This window comes from Eulemur rufifrons, chromosome 8, assembly GCF_041146395.1.
Source record: "Eulemur rufifrons isolate Redbay chromosome 8, OSU_ERuf_1, whole genome shotgun sequence".
NCBI lineage: Eukaryota > Metazoa > Chordata > Mammalia > Primates > Lemuridae > Eulemur > Eulemur rufifrons.
This window is the reverse complement of record NC_090990.1, coordinates 47185053-47201184: the sequence shown is the minus strand read 5'-3', so window position 1 is coordinate 47201184 and position 16132 is coordinate 47185053. Positions and strand designations below refer to the sequence as shown.

General features: G+C 36.9%; 1 protein-coding gene across 3 annotated transcripts; it reads right to left on the bottom strand.

Annotated features, from left to right (window-relative positions):
* Positions 1 to 1700: 1700 nt before the first annotated feature.
* USP1 (ubiquitin specific peptidase 1) lies at positions 1701 to 15498 on the bottom strand. 3 transcript variants are annotated; one of them, XM_069478013.1, is made up of 9 exons: positions 15332 to 15498; positions 12326 to 12560; positions 10557 to 10677; positions 9891 to 9995; positions 9127 to 9287; positions 6707 to 7398; positions 5418 to 5588; positions 4550 to 4751; positions 1701 to 3261 (listed from the first exon to the last, which is right to left on the bottom strand). In XM_069478013.1, the coding sequence occupies exons 2-9, from the start codon at positions 12493 to 12495 to the stop codon at positions 2526 to 2528; spliced, it is 2358 nt and encodes a 785-aa protein (XP_069334114.1). In that variant the 5' UTR covers positions 12496 to 12560; positions 15332 to 15498; the 3' UTR covers positions 1701 to 2525. The 3 variants fall into 3 exon arrangements, with proteins under 3 accessions (XP_069334114.1, XP_069334115.1, XP_069334113.1); XM_069478014.1 differs by having other exon boundaries at positions 15426 to 15498; XM_069478012.1 differs by lacking the exon at positions 15332 to 15498 and adding an exon at positions 14490 to 15186.
* Between the last annotated feature and the right edge of the window lie 634 nt (positions 15499 to 16132).

Below are 16132 nucleotides of genomic sequence, written 5' to 3'. Positions count from 1 at the left end.
TTGATAGTAATATGAACTTCATGATTCTAGCAACTGAAATGAATGATTCCTGTGTTTCAAATTAAACAAGCCAGTCATCAGTTTTTAATGATCTAAACCAGAAAATTAGAATCTGCTTTAAAGCTATTTTACATCACCATGAAGGTAACATAGAACTAGAGTTTGAGAAGTCACATACTTTGACACTTTTGAGATTTTAGAAAACACGTGTAAAATGTAACATTAGCTGTTTAATTGAAGTTAACTAATTCATTTAGAATTATAATATGAAAAATGCAAAAAAAATTGAGAAGTAACATTTTAATTACTTGGCAAGTTTTTCCAAAACAGTAAGTATTAATGATTTCTGGAAATATTTAGACCAATGTTTTTTGTGTAGTAGTCTAGCTTATAGAATGGCATCATTTATAATTCATCTACTAACCAGTTACATGAATCACTTAAGAACTGATTAAATAGTGCCTTCACTCCATACTTGATGTGGAAAACAAGGGTTCAAAAATGTCTACTTCTCCTGAGAGCCTAGTGATGATTGATATCCCCTGCTCCAGCTTACTTTAATAATGGGTAGCATTATCTCAAATTTCTCTTATCTAATCAGTTCAAAGGCTGAATCATAAAAAAATTTTTCAGATGAATCTACGTTGGACCAAATCTGAGGGGTCAAACGGGCATATAAATTAACCTCAAAAATCGGTTTCAGGAAAGAACCAAATGAACAATAAGGAAAGGCGCAAAGTGTCAAGAATGGAAACTTTAAAAAAAGTAACATACTCTCTTCTTTGGGGATGGTTGGGGGGTGGTGAGGTAGACATAAGGGAGAGAATAAGTAACCCCTAGATTACTTCCCATTAAGGTTACATTTACGTAGGTTTGGACTGCTTTACATAAATCTCAGTATCAAGGACTCAAATTTTATACGATTCTGATTTATCATGCAATACCAGTGATTTTCTGACTTGGGTCAAAACAGAGGCTTCCTCTTAAAATGAAAACATTGGTATGATACTGAATACTTCCCAAATTCTTACATACTTCATTTTTCTTATAATGCAAACTTTCTCACATCAGGAATCTCTATTGGTTCATTGACTTTCTTTTGAGTGTTAGAAACCCAATCTCTATTCTAGACCTACTCCATCAGAAGCATGGTATGGGTAGTATTTAGGAGCTGTTTCTTTTTAAAAGTTCCATTAGTGATTCTGAAAGGGAGGAGAATCATGACTTTTATTTTGGTACCATCTTTTGGAAGAATGTAAGACATGTAAATAATTTATTAGTTGACAAGACACTCTTGGTGAAATGGGGTATAACAGTGTTATCCCAATAGCATTTATGTATTCTTTAGAGTCATTTTTAAGAAAGATTCTTAGTTCAAAGAATCTCCTTTAAGACTTCACAAGATAACTGATCATTTACCAATTTAGCATATATACCGTATTTAAAATGAGATTTTAACCAAGTTTTTCTGTGCCCAAAGCATCATTGTAAGTTTTCCAGTTTTAGATTCCATCAAGTTACGTATCTACTTTAAGAGACAACTAGATGCAACAACTTTTATTATAATCCTTTTAAGTATGACAACTTGGATGGACTAAGTACAATTTCTCCTTTGAAAAATTTTCTACCTCCACTGTCTGAAAGTATCAAGTATATTAAAGGTAATTATTCATGTTTATTATTTATATATACTTACTCTGTTTTAGAGAACTCAGATGTTATTTATGATAAAAACATGCAAGTAAAAAATTCAAACATTTGTATACATAGTTGTTAAGCAGTTTAAATTTTATTGACCTCCCAGTTTTTAAAAAAAGTTAAATTTAAGGTCATACCTCTAAGTTTGATGTACTATATACAGATCGTGCAGAATATAAGTATGAAGAGATACAAATTAGTCCATGCCCAAAAAGATTTACTAAAGTACAGAACTATCTTCATAAATACATATAAAATTCTTGTGAAGATAGACAGGGACTGTCCAGGTTTTGAGACACTTTTCAAGGTGACTCAAGGCACAAAATGTACACCATTTTGAATACACACATTCTAGACTTTGTGCCTCTGATACAGCCCATCATAGATTTGGCTTCATGACTCTTATAAAACTAATGTACTGAATGAGATTCTGCTTCTTGGGTGAAAAACCACAGGACCTATAAACATCATGTAGATAATTACTCCAAAATATGGAGAATACAAATACAAGCACTTTATTTTAAAAAGCAAACACAAAAGATTGATGTAAATCTAAAAGTGTTTAAATGCTTCCATTTTGGGTAATTCAATTAAGAAACTATACAAGTGTGTTCCCAGAAGCTAATGCATCGCTAGTCTCTACTAAGGAAAATGAATTCTAAAAATTAATATGGTTTTCAGTAATTCAAATTTCACTATTTATATAAAAACCTAGAGAGACCAATAATATCCAGTAGCTTCAAAAGATAAGCTAAAAACTTTTATGTCAACTTTACCAATGTTTGTGCAGGTCTGTTTAATATATACAGAAGGAAAATACACTGACTCTATAATTTCTTATAAAATAGCAAGTAAGGAGTAGATGTAGGAGATGTAGAAGGGGAAAGAGAATTCAAAAAGTCCTTCTCTTCAGTAACTTTCACCTCAGAATCATCAAAAAGCAGCCACTTCCCCTCATACTCCTTTAAGCTTTGCACTACATAGGAAATTCTGTTCTCAAATCCACTAATATTAATGCCTGTTTGGTCACTGGATTCCTTGTTTCTATCAGATTCATGGGTCCCATTAGTATTGTTAGTCTCAGAATTTCTATTTTCAGCAAATGCTGCGCTGGCAACCTTATCAGGATTAGATGCTTTGTTGTATAGCTCATAATCTGCTTTGCTCTTTTGTCCTCCAAGAAGTCCAACAGCTTCTACGTTTTTTTTGTTCAAAACTTTACTTGGCTGTGTACTTCCACCAACTCTAATTGACACTTCTTCATCATCATAGTTTTCAACCACACCCCTTGCTTCCTCCTCATTCAATGGTTCTGGCTTACCTATTTCACACATTTGGTCAACTACAAAATTTCCCTTATCTATTTCTAAACTGTTAAGGTCGGTGACTTTAACAGAAGCAGTGTAATGCCCACTACTAATTGTAATGCCACTATGCATCACAACTGCAAATAATCCATAGCTGTCGTTAGTTGGCTTTGTGCTCCATTCTTCTAGTGACAATTTAAGAGGTGTCAATAAAGGAGTGTTGATCTTGGAAAGTCCACCACCGTAACAATCAAACCTTTAGAAAGAAAAAAAAAAAGGTTTCCTGCAGTTCCATTTCAAATTCAAGATTTCACACCCAATGTGAAACCAAGTAACAATCTGAATGAACCCTTAATATTCATATTCATATGAATACACAAAAAAGAATATAAACAAGACCTCAACTGTGTTTATTTACTTATTTATTTTAGAGAAAGTCTCACTTTCTTGCTTGGGATAGAGTACAATGGTGTCATCATATCACACTGCAACCTCAATCTCCTGGGCTTAAGTGAGGCTCCTGCCTCAGCCTCCCAAGTAGCTGCGAGGCCACCACACCCACCTAAATTTTTAAATTATTTTTTATAGAGATGGGGTCTCGCTATATGTTGCTGAGGCTGGTCTTGAACTCCTAGCTGCAAGCAATCACACCACCTTGGCCTCCCAAAGTGCTAGGATTACAGCACCTGGCAAGACCCCAACTTTGATTAATATTTATAATATATACAAAAATATTATAAGTGCTAATATTCAGGTGTTTCTATGGAAGCTATTTAGTATTTTTCCCCTTGATTTCCCTAATTTTGTGCAGTAAGAAAACAAATGGCATTTTAAATAGAGTGAACCTGAAACCAAAATGCTTTACATTTAAGTCATTTTAATGTGAAGACTTTCTCTACCAAAATTTGGGAAAATAAGTATTGTAGCAAAGAAAAGGTCCCCTGAATAAAGAATGGACTGTATGTCATCTTCTGACATAATAAAGTATAAGAGAGCTCCGGGGACGCCCTCGTGGTAACTTCAAACAAGTCATTAATTAATGTAAACAGTAAAATCTACAATGACATTATACATGTCCAAAAAAAAAAAAAAAAAATCACAGACTATCCAAAACGTCATTAGCATTTTTCTCAAATTGTTCAAAGGTTTGACTTCCTAGCTTACCTTAAAACTAAAAAGAACTATAATTTTGCTTTTCTCCCCCCCCTTCAAAGAACAAATCTTGATGTATATAAAATTTGTTCCGTACTTTCATCAGTTCTACTGAATTTGAATTCTTAGATACAACTAGCATCTAAGAAGGAATGAATATGAAAAAATGTATAAAGAAATCATACTTAATAGTAGGATATATATTCATACCAAAAGGATTTAAATTTCATTTTTACAGGAAAACTATTAATAAGAGAACAAAACTTTTTCTAAGGCAATCTTTACAAATTACTTCATTTTAGTACTTTATGTTCCTATTATAGTATTTTGAACAAAATTTATCTTCTATAGCAGCTCATTTTCTTCATATAGTTTTTATTTACAATACTCACTCCAAGCCACTAGCAGCAAAGCACTTCAAATGAATAGTTATAACTTCAGGCATTTTGTCAAACAAAAGACTTCGTTCAGCTTCAGTATAATGATGGCAATTTTCACAGAAATATTTATCTTCTCCTACAATCCTCTCTACTGAAGCAAATTGTGAAATTGCCCATCTCAGGGTCTTCATTTCTGTTTTTGGCTCTGGAGAAACTACAAAAGAGAATCCTTTCATTCACAAATAAATCTCTCAGCCATTCAAAAAATAAACCATAAAGTTTCATGTTCTTAGCATTTAATTTTGATTGACTAATCCATTCCCAAATAACTAGAGACTTTTTTTACTTTCAGAAACTATTTTCGTAAGCTCACCCTCAACAGTATACATATCTTTTAAATATTTACATTTGGTCAGCCAAAAAATATATGTGACACAAGAGACAGCAAAAACAAGCCTAGTCTCTGTGCCACAGTGTATGACAGACAAGTTTACATTTAGTAGCCAATTTTCAGTATCTGACAGGTAAACCAGTCTCATAATTATTTCCCATGACATTTCCATACTTTTTATGGTTTGCACTAGACATTACAGTTGCTCAAATGTTGTGTGTAAAAATAACCTCAGTAGCTCTGAAAGATTCAAGTTCCCAAAAGTTAATTCATTAAAGCATTTCATTTTCCCATTCTAACACTATATCAAAAAGATGCTACAATTTTCCAAATGCTAACAATTTACAAGTGAAGGCAGATAAGCAGAAAGGTTACATTAAACACTAAAGGCCAGTTTTCTTCTATTTATACAAGCTACTATTAGACTGTGTATTGTTGAAGAAAACTATAATTATTCGATGGTCCAAACAAGATTCCAATTTTGCTTACTTTCAGAACTCTCCTCTACTTTGGAAAGCTCATCTTCTTGTACTGGCACACTGATGTCTTGAAAATCTTCCCTTCTTTCAGTTAAACTTTCACATTCCAAGCAACGAGTCCTTAACACCAGCTGACCTTGAAATAATTTTTCCACTAGCTCAAAACCAATTTGCTCTGCACCTAAAACGAAAACAGTACGTACAGGTCTATACAGATTAGCTTTTCAGTAAAGCCCAAATAATCAATTTTCCATTTAAATAAAGCATATCCTGAATAAAAGTCCCATTTTTATATCTCAGCTTATTAGCATTAAGAGGTAACTTATTCACGAAATGTAAATTCCTTGTAAAGATAGTTTTGAACACGAATTACTCTTGTGTAAAAGAAAAGCCAATTATGTCTTCTTAACTCCCTTCTCAAAGACACCTCCCTATAGAATAATCCCAAAGTATGGCATTTTTGGTAAAACCATTAACCATATCAATACTACACATATTCCACGGCAGACCTGGACAAAACTAGGCAAATATCTAATTCAAGTAGGGTATAACTAGTCATGCACTGCATAATGATGTTTCAGTTAACAGCAGACCACATATATGCCGACACTGGTCCCATCAAGATTATCATACCATATTTTTACTGTACCTGTATTTACATATCTATGTTTAGATACACAAATACCACTGTCACAACTACCTACAGTACTCAGTACAGTAATATGCTGTACAGGCTCGTAGCCTAGAAGCAATAGGCTTTACTACACACACTAAGTATAGCAGGTTATCCATCTAGGTTGTGTAAGTACACCCTCATGTTCAAACAACTAAATTGCCTAATGACACATTTCTCAGAATGTATCCCCATCATTAAGCAACGCATGACTATATTTAGTTCTCTAAAAATTTCACTAAATGCAATTTCCATCATGAGTTTATGTCAAATACTGCATAAATAAAAGGGAAAAAATAACAGTCTTGCTATTTATACTGAATTTCCTCAGTTTATACACCATAAATTAACATTACCATAATGACATTATAAGTATATGTAATACAATTATATTACATATATAACATCTACTGTATTGACATTACATATATAAGTAATACAAGTAATACAACACACACACTTCTAAGCACAGCACTTAAAACACCACAGTTCACCTTCAGGGTTAAATTTCCTTCTCTTAAAAATTTTAGCCGTACAGATTATATTGTACATGTATTAAGAAGAGAAAATTCTAATTCTGTAGCTGTTAATTCTCCTACCTACTAAAGTCTAAGAATTATACTGACCTTTGTTTATGGGCTTAACTTCATTAACATTTACAGGTTTAACATTATTTCCTGAAGATTCAAGTCCACAACCATTAACTGTGTTATCACTTTCACACTTCCCCAAGTCCTCTTCAAGATCATATTCATTTTCTTTAGATTGTCCTTTGGATCCTTGGTTTGTTGTCATTTTTCCCAGGCTACAGAATTTAGAAAGAATGCTGGGCTGCTTAGTTGCCGACTTTAACCAATTTATCTTAACTCTTGTTTTCTTTTGTGAGGGTCTTGCACTCTCATTTTCAGGTATGTACTTGGGGATTATTTTAGGAGGAATCTCTAATGGATCATCTGTAGCTTTTCTTTTTGATCTAGTTTGTCTCTGGTTCTCTTCCAGTGACTGGTGTTCCTTGGATACTTTAACTTTTTTCTTCATATTACCAAAGTCAATGTCAGTTTTTCTTTTCCCATTTCCTTTTGGAAGTTTTTCTTTATACTCTTCAAAATGCCTCATATTCTCAGTCTCCATGCCGTTAATACCACTCATTTCCTCTTTCTGATTAGGTTTTTCTTCCACCTTAGTAGATAATTCTGCCACATTCTTTACTTCTTCTTTTTTTAGAAGTTGGCATGTTTCTTGAATGTTTCCCAAAATACACTGTAATACTTCCTGTGCATCATGCTGTAGATATCCTTCATACATAGGGTTGAGTTCCCTATAAATAAAAATTTCCATTTCATCTATTCTAGTTTTGAAGGTATAATATATAAAAGAAAATCTTTCTACATAGAAATGAATTCATTTACAGGGATATCGTAAATTACTTCCTTTTTAACACATTAACTTTCATGTGAGTTGTATTTAACTCATGCTAATTTTGAGCCTGGGGCCTCATGAAGCATATGAAGACTCAATTCTCCAAAACAAATTAAATAAGTATGTCATGAGTCACATACAACTCAAGTGGTATGCAGCATACGAATTGACTCTAGTGGCTCATGAGTTCTATGTACCTCACGCACAGAAAACAAAAAATAACAAATTTTTCACTAAATTACAAAGGATTGTTTTGTTTTTGAAGTTTTTATTCTATTTTCGTAATAAAACACTGTGCACAGAAAAAAATGTTTTTTTCTAGTGTGGCAGTCAATGTGTTAAAATCTGAAGACATTTATTCAGCTACAAATTTGAAATTTGTTACCTGTGACTACAAAAAAAATTTTTCCCTATTTTTATCACAATACTTTAATCTTCTTCTCAATGTATTAATAATAGTGTTTCCCATATACCAGGTTATACTGAAAATGCATTTTATATGTATACATAATCTTCATAATAATTATACCTATGAGGTACAATTATTACCACTATTGACTGATAAGGGAACTAAAGCAGAGAGGTTAGGTAACTTGCCCAGGGTCATAGAACTAGTTAGGATGCAAAGCCAAGGTTCAAACCTGCTCTTGGCCACTATGCTACAATGCCTCTTAACAAAAGTGTAGCAGTGTATTGCACCTAGTTCTACTTCTAAAATAAATGATTAAATGACTGTTTTAATAACTTACCCTATAATTTTTTTTGAGACAGTGTCTCACTGTATCACCATGGGTAGAATGCAGTAGCATCATCATAGTCCACAGCAACCTCAAACTCCTGGGCTCAAGCAATCCCCTTGCCTCAGTCTCCCAAGTAGCTGAGACTACAGGCGCACGCCATACTGGGCTAACTTTTCTATTTTTAGTAGAAACAGGGTCTCACTCTTACTCAGGCTGGTCTCAAACTCCTGAGCTCAAGCAATCCTATCGCCTCGGCCTCCCAGAGTGGTAGGATAACGGGCATGAGCCACCTCACCCAGCCCCCCTATAATTTTTTTGAATAAGGCTATTTTATATAGAGAATAAACTTTCATTTTTTAAGAGAATGGCACAAAGCAATCTAATTCAATTAACTAGTAGTTCTCTACCAAGCACATATAACAAAAATAGAATATCTGGAGTTTGTAGTGCTTACACCTATTGTATTTTGAATATAGTCCTAAAATTCCTAATCTGAAATCCTTAAGACCACACATGTTTGGGAATTCAGAAATTTGCAGATTCAAAAAGATGGTATGGCATAAAAGTAAAATATATATCACAAACATGATATGGGGCAGTACCCTATAATTAAATACATTACTACTTCTATAGAAAAATGTATGAATATTTAAAGATAAATATAAATAAAGACAGTAAGAAGCCTCATATAAATTCAGATCCAATGAATTTAGCACCAAATTTATGAAAAAATTTCCAGTTTTCAGAGCTTCTAGGTTATAAAGGACTATGGACCTGGAGTTTCCATTTTCCTTGCTCTTTATTCCTATTTGTTCACATAGCACTACTCTCCAAAGACAGAAGCAAGTAGCTAAATTAGAATCCTAAAATTATAGTATAGGCTATACCTGAGTGTGTTAAGCAGTCGCCTTGGCTGAGTAGCAAGCTCATCAGTATATTTCTCTGGATTTAAGAGAAAACTAGCCTGAAGCTGTTCAACTGAAATGATTAAGGACTGTAAACTGCATATCAGTTCATAACTTGCCAAAGAATCTTCTTTACAATTTCCCTGTCAAGAAAGAAACACACAAACCAGTATTTTCATTTATGAACAAATTAAGTACCTCCCCCCTTTCTTGTCTTTGTCTCACTACACAATTCTAGCTTTTCTAAATTTCATTATAGCATTAACTTTGTGGGGTGTACAAATAAACTTTTTTAATTTTGAGAGGATTTTTTAGTTACTATTTATGTCATCCATGACAATGGTTTTCAAGTTATGAAAGTCAAAGGTTTCTATAATAACAATATATTTACTTATATTTTAAAAGTCAACTTGAAAACAATGGATAAATGTTTCATGGGTATGACACATTGTGATTGTAGTATACAAATGACAAAAGTTTGGTAAACAGTTTAGAGGACTAGAGGAATCACTCTGTAAAGGGGATAATCTAGTTATCTAGCCTTGCAAGAGTGAAAAATAATTGCCTTCCTGACAATATAAAGTACTGAGAAATTCAATTTTCAGTTATAGTTTGTTAACAAAGAAATCATCTTTATCAGCCTCCCCCAAATCCTCTTGTGTATCTATTACTTTTTCACTTCTAAATAAGTGAATTCCCCTTTATTTTTGCTTTTTACATTATTTCTGTTCTTTTATTTATTTTACCTTATCTTTTTGATTGGTATCATCCTTTAGAGCTTCTTTCTTCCTTGAAATAATATTAAATAAGTGCTTCACTCCAGATTTAAAACCAGGACAAAAATATAATACCTATAAAAAGTAAGACTGTTTACTGAACAATATACATAAAATCATTAAAACAGTGTCATACTTTTTGTAGAGCACTTTTAATATGCATTACCTAACATTTGAGATTAAGCTTTGTGTCAAAACTTGTTCTCTACCTCATCAGTAGAATCCCACTGTCTTCCCTCATTGGCACAAAGCACTGGGCTTGGGCAGATATTGCTAAGACATTAAGGTCAAGGACATACAACATAACACCAATATAGCTCCAAGGGGTATAGCATGATAGCACCAGGAATCAGGCAGAGAAATTAAAGGTTTGGCATCTTCCACTTAACCAAGGTCTACTCAATTTTGCTATCCCATCTTCATTTAGCATATCACTTCCTGTTACCCCAAAGGAACTTTAATAACATGCAACTTAGAACCAGTATCATTATTTTAGTCTATTCTGTTTTATTTACAATCAAAAGGCAAAGATAGTATATGGACAATTAAAGTCTTCCAGTAACCTGAAATACTCAGAAACATTAAATGTCATATCATTCTTTGCCTACTAAAGTTCTAGCAAAATTGTCAATTTACCTGAAGTATGCTATTAAGATAACAAGTATTGCCAAGATTATTCAGTCCCACAAATGGTAACAAGTTTTCTCTCTTCTCACAGTTTATAGGTGAAGACTGTGCTGCAGGAACAACTTGATCACTATTAAATATAGAGGGAAGAAAAGTATAATTAAGTAGCACGTTAAAGAAACAAAGTGGAAATATTACTTCTTTAGATTTAGCCTTTTCCCAAAAGTTGTATGATCTGAAAGTATATGGATCTTACTCAGATGACAGTTAAAGAGAAGAAATCTGTACAAGCTCAAAAATTGCTATATGCCCAGAATGTAAGTTTTAAAAGCATTTAGAAATATTACACTTAACAAGCCTAAAATAATTCCTTTAAAAGGATGTTAATCCCATTTTGCAGAGTAGAAAATTGAGGAACTGGTACTGTGCTTTGTTTCACGTACTTTGACATTTTAATCAAGTAGTTTAACTCTGAATAAAAACCTGGGAATGACCTGACCATAATATTTGGGAGAGGCTATACCAAGTAAAATTCTATTAATAAAGATTAAGGGGCCGGGCGCGGTGGCTCACGCCTGTAATCCTAGCACTCTGGGAGGCCGAGGTGGGCGGATCGTTTGAGCTCAGGAGTTCGAGACCAGCCTGAGCAAGAGCGAGACCCCATCTCTACTAAAATAGAAAGAACTTATATGGACAGCTAAAAAATATATATAGAAAAAATTAGCTGGGCATGGTGGTGCATGCCTGTAGTCCCAGCTACTCGGGAGGCTGAGACAGGAGGATCCCTTGAGCTCAGGAGTTTGAGGTTGCTGTGAGCTAGGCTGACGCCACAGCACTCACTCTAGCCTGGGCAACAGAGTGAGACTCTGTCTCAAAAAAAAAAAAAAAAAAAAAAAAAAAAAAGATTAAGAGGAAAGAAGTCAGTCTATGAAGAGAATTATACAGCTATAAAGTCTATGAAGAGAATTATATAGGCTGTCCCTCACTTAAAAATAAAGTGTTCAAGTTTATCATTCTTTGACTTCTTTAACAGTAAAAGTAGGTTTTCCCGGTTTTTTATTTTAATAACCACGCTAGCTATTATTACTCCAGCATCTCAAAGCATTTATAAGCATGAATGCTGATAAACAAAAGGTTCACTCACAATCTCCTTGACTGATTATTGGCATATATTAGGAAATTACACATGGAACCAATCCACTTTAGTCATTCAGCAGAGTGCCTATTTGTTAAACAGAGAAATACTATAGACTTGAGCTACAGCTGCCACTGGTGGAATAAAGTATTCCATTTTGTTCTGATTTCAGTCACTAAAAATAATTTGCATCAAAAGCATTTAAGTTTACTTTAAGTAAAATTTGAAATTATATGCCTCCAACAGGTATGACTAGTTACAACTACATACCTACATGACTACATGAGTTTAAATATCTCATAACTGGCAAGTCGTCTGAACCAAAAAAAAAAATCACCTCTTTTACCCTTATATAAATATGTTGCTCCAGAAATAACCAAATTTAAACCCTAAAAGATAATTTTAGTCAATAAATATTCCTCCAAATTAGTCTAAATGGCTGAGCATAATAAACATTATGGATGTGATCCCTATGGGGAACCCCCAGTTTTCCTCTGTTCCTATTATATCCTGCTAGACTTAGTAAACTGAAGTGTACTTTTTTGTCTCTGCGGACTATCAGGTCAGACTGGAGGTATCAATCCAAGTTCACTACCACTTCATTGATGTGGAATAAAAAAAAGTACAGAAATCAGATACATACATTTCAGATCCTCTATATTCAGAAGCTTTTTCTTCATTTTCTTGAGAATCTGTGAAATCCAAGGCTCTCTTAGTTTCCTTTTTCTGAAAAAACTTTAAGGAAAGTCTATTTTTCTTAGATGGACTACCTTTTGAAAGTCCATTATTTTCACTAGGTATGACACCAGGCATTTTCTCTTCAAATCCCAAGGAGTTGGCAAGAATTTACAGAGGGAAGTTGTAATCATCAATTATTTCTGTTAATCACAGAAAAGGTTTCATTAGTTTTCAGTTGTCAGTAACAAAGCGTCAATTTTGAAAACGAACCAAAGGAATGGTACAAATGAGAACTTCATATTTGAAAACCTAATGCCTGGCAATAGATACTTTATTGCTTAAATGAAGGAGTTTGCCACAATGACCTTGACTTTGTTAAAGAACAAAAAAATACAAGATAATGAACTTTTACCAGCCTGCTACAGATTAAGGGCCACATCACAAAGTACCCCATTTAGTAGCCCCATGGTAAAGTAGCATAATTAAAGAGTAAAAACTTAATTTTTCATTGTAACTTAATTCATTCAGAAAATATTGATGAAGCAGCTACCATCTTTAATTCTAAAGTAGGAGGCAGGAAACAGAGGGATCAATGGAAAATCACAGTGCTGAACATTAATGAGTCTTCCCTTCCAAAGCCTTTTTCTATTTACCATGAATATATGAAATAAAGTCTCTACTTATTTAAGGTATAATTTGTGTACAAGAAAAGGCGTAGATCTGGTGTTCAGTTATACCTAAAAATCTGAGTGACAGATAATAAAACACATGCAAAGATGGGACACTAGAAAATACATTATTCTACTAGTTTTCCAAATTTTTGTTAAACTATAAATTTCAAAAATACTGCTTTGAGTAGGAAACAAGATGATTTGGTTTGCCTTTTGCAACCTTGTTACCCTGTTTTAAAGGAAAGCTTTCAGATGAAACAAAAAATATGGCAACTTTTGTAGAAGTTATTTTATACATCAGTCCTGTTTTTCATTAGGACATCTGGGAAAAAATTATCTTAGAGCCGAAAACCTGAGCAGTGAGTTTCAAATGTAGATAGAGAGTATTAAGATGAACTACACAAAATTTACTCAGATTCCACCCTTAATAAGCATTTCACTAGGCTGACTCCAATCCAAGAATTCACAACACTGAACTCAGCAGTGAAACCATTTTTGAGACTCAATTCAGGAAGAAGTGGAAAATTGATTAATTTCCCCATTGTCTCCAACAGATAGAAACTGGAGCTCAACTGACAAGAGTTAACCGGACTTTTAATAAAAGGAAAAGATAATTAAGCAGCTGAAATAGCGAATTGTCTCCTTAATTAAAAAAACCAAACCTCCTGGCCCCCTCAAAATTAAATGTTACATCAAATATTTAACATTACTGAGAATGTAACATTTTGCCAGGTGCCGTTATCCGATGCTGTATCATTTCTTGCCCCTGGCTTTCCTTATAATTTGGGGTTTGTTGCATCAAAAATATTTCTCCTCTAACTATAAATCAAATTTCGCAGAACACAAATCGAACATTAACGTTCTTGAACAAATGACAGCGTGAACACTTAGTCCCATTAGTTTTAAATTATACCCTTTATAAGATGACATAACTCAATTCCTACTTTTCAAGAAAAATGCAAAATAATTCAGGACAAAATCTTCGCCAAAGGTTTAAGACACGTGGCGTTCCAAATACTCTGGAAAAACTATAAGTGAAAGAAAATGCGCGGTAAAATTTCGCAATACCGACACAGGACAACTATGTGAAAACATTTCTTCTTCCCCCTGCACCACTATCCTGCACCACTCTAGGGAACGGAAAAAGATGAGCAAAGATTGGGTTGCCGAGCGCAGCGGGGGGCTGGTCGGTGGCGTCTTTGGCCCTCACCACCGCCCCTGGCCCCCTCGTCCGTGGAGTTGGCCTATTTACGCCCAGCCAGCACCTGCCTTCTCGAGTCCCCAGCAGCGGCAAGAGGGTGCGCCCCGCCCAGGGTGCACAGGGCTCCTGCTAGCAGGTCTGCAAGGGTGCAGGACCCACCAAAACGGTCCTGGGGTCTTGCCGGCAGCCTCACTCGGGCGCCGGCCGAACTTGTCCCTGCGCCCGGGCGCCGGCCCCTCCTCTCCGGGCCCTCTTACCTGGTCATGGCCCAAAGCGAGGTCCGCGGCGGTGACGCCGACTAGTCCAACCGGAAAGAGTGTGGGTGCGACAGGTGAGTCCCTGCCCCGATCCCGCCAGGTCCCCGACCCAAGGAAAAGCTGGTCGGATCGCCCTCCCCGCGGGGGAGTGACCATCCGCTCACAAGAGCGGGAACCCGGCCGCCGCTCGGTCCTGCTTTGCGCCGGCACCCACTACATTCCCGGAGCGGTGCCCGTCTGCGCCCGCCCCGGGATGGCAAGGAGCGCAACAAGCAGTGGTCCCGCCCGCGGAGCGCCTCAACCGCTAGGGTCTCTCCCACTCCACAACCGAGGAGAACTTGGCGCGTTTTCCTAAGTCTCAGGACCCCTGTGTTTTAGCCTCCGCCCGCGCCAGCGCTGCGATTGAAGGTGGCGTCCTTTGAAAATGCCAGTTCTGGTCTCCACGCTGCAGAGAGACGACAGGCAAGAGCCGCCTCGCGACCGCCACTCGCCCCTGGCACGCACGGGCTCCGGAGTCAGCTGGAACGGTAGTTTCCCCAAGATCCTAACGGGTTCTACAGTTTCAAACAGCGCAGGCACCGTCACGGGCAGCTCGCGCGGGTCCTCACTGAGGGCGCGCGCTAGCGGCTGGAGGCCTGGCTGGCGGGCTCGAGCCTCACACCCTTTTTTTTAACCATTCGTGCGCGCGAGTTAAGGGAAAAGCGTACGGGTCGGGAGACGGGACAGAGAGAAGATGGGACGGCCCCGTCCTCGAGGAGCCTAAACCCACCAATCCATGAAGAACAATTCCCAAAACCTTGCTCCCCCCCACCCCACCCCCAGGAAAAGCCAATCAGAAGTACCTCGACGAAAGCCAATTAGAGGGGCAGAGAAGGAAGGCCAGCCAATACCAAAGAAGAAGAAAGGAGAGCTCCAGCCAATCATTTTTGGACATACAGAGTGTTCCTCAGGAGCGGTTCCCCTCCTTCGGCTCTCATTGGCGCTCGAGTGCGCGCTTTCGCTGCCGACTGTTAAAATGTTGTTTTGCGTTTTGTCAATCCTCGACGGTGGGACGCCAGCGAGGGTGCGGTTTCCGGAGAGAGGCCCTCCCAACCGCCCCGCCTCCCTTTCTTGCGTACGCACTCGGGCGGGGTTGCTCGGGAGACCGGTGTCGGAAAATGGCTAAGCCGCTTGCTCGCTGCTGCGCGCCTGGCCTTTCTGTTCGGAATCGCTGCTTCACGGGCCCTAGGGCCAGCCAATAAGAACAAGCGCTGCCGTGGATAACGATAAATTCTCAGCCGAGTAGCGTAGAGCTCAGGCCCATTCCTCGGCCCCTCCTTGCCTCGTTTTCTCCTGTTTTTCTGCTCCCCTTCTCGGCTACACAAGGACACAGCGTCTTAAGGCCCAGCTCGGCTGCGGGAGCTGCCAAGGGGTCCGGCTCGAGTCCTGCTGAAGGGCTCAAAAGCGGCAGGCAGGCGTCATCTGGTTTTTGCTTCCTTTTGTATTTGTGTGCCTGCCTTTGCGAGGTGTCTTCACAGCTCAAGTGTTGCAGCTGAGCAGGATAAAGTCAATCCAAATCCATTTAATCAAGTATCTTTTAAGCTCCTATGTGTCAGGCGGTTTTCAAGGCGCTAGGAATACAATGTAAATGAAATACATTCCCT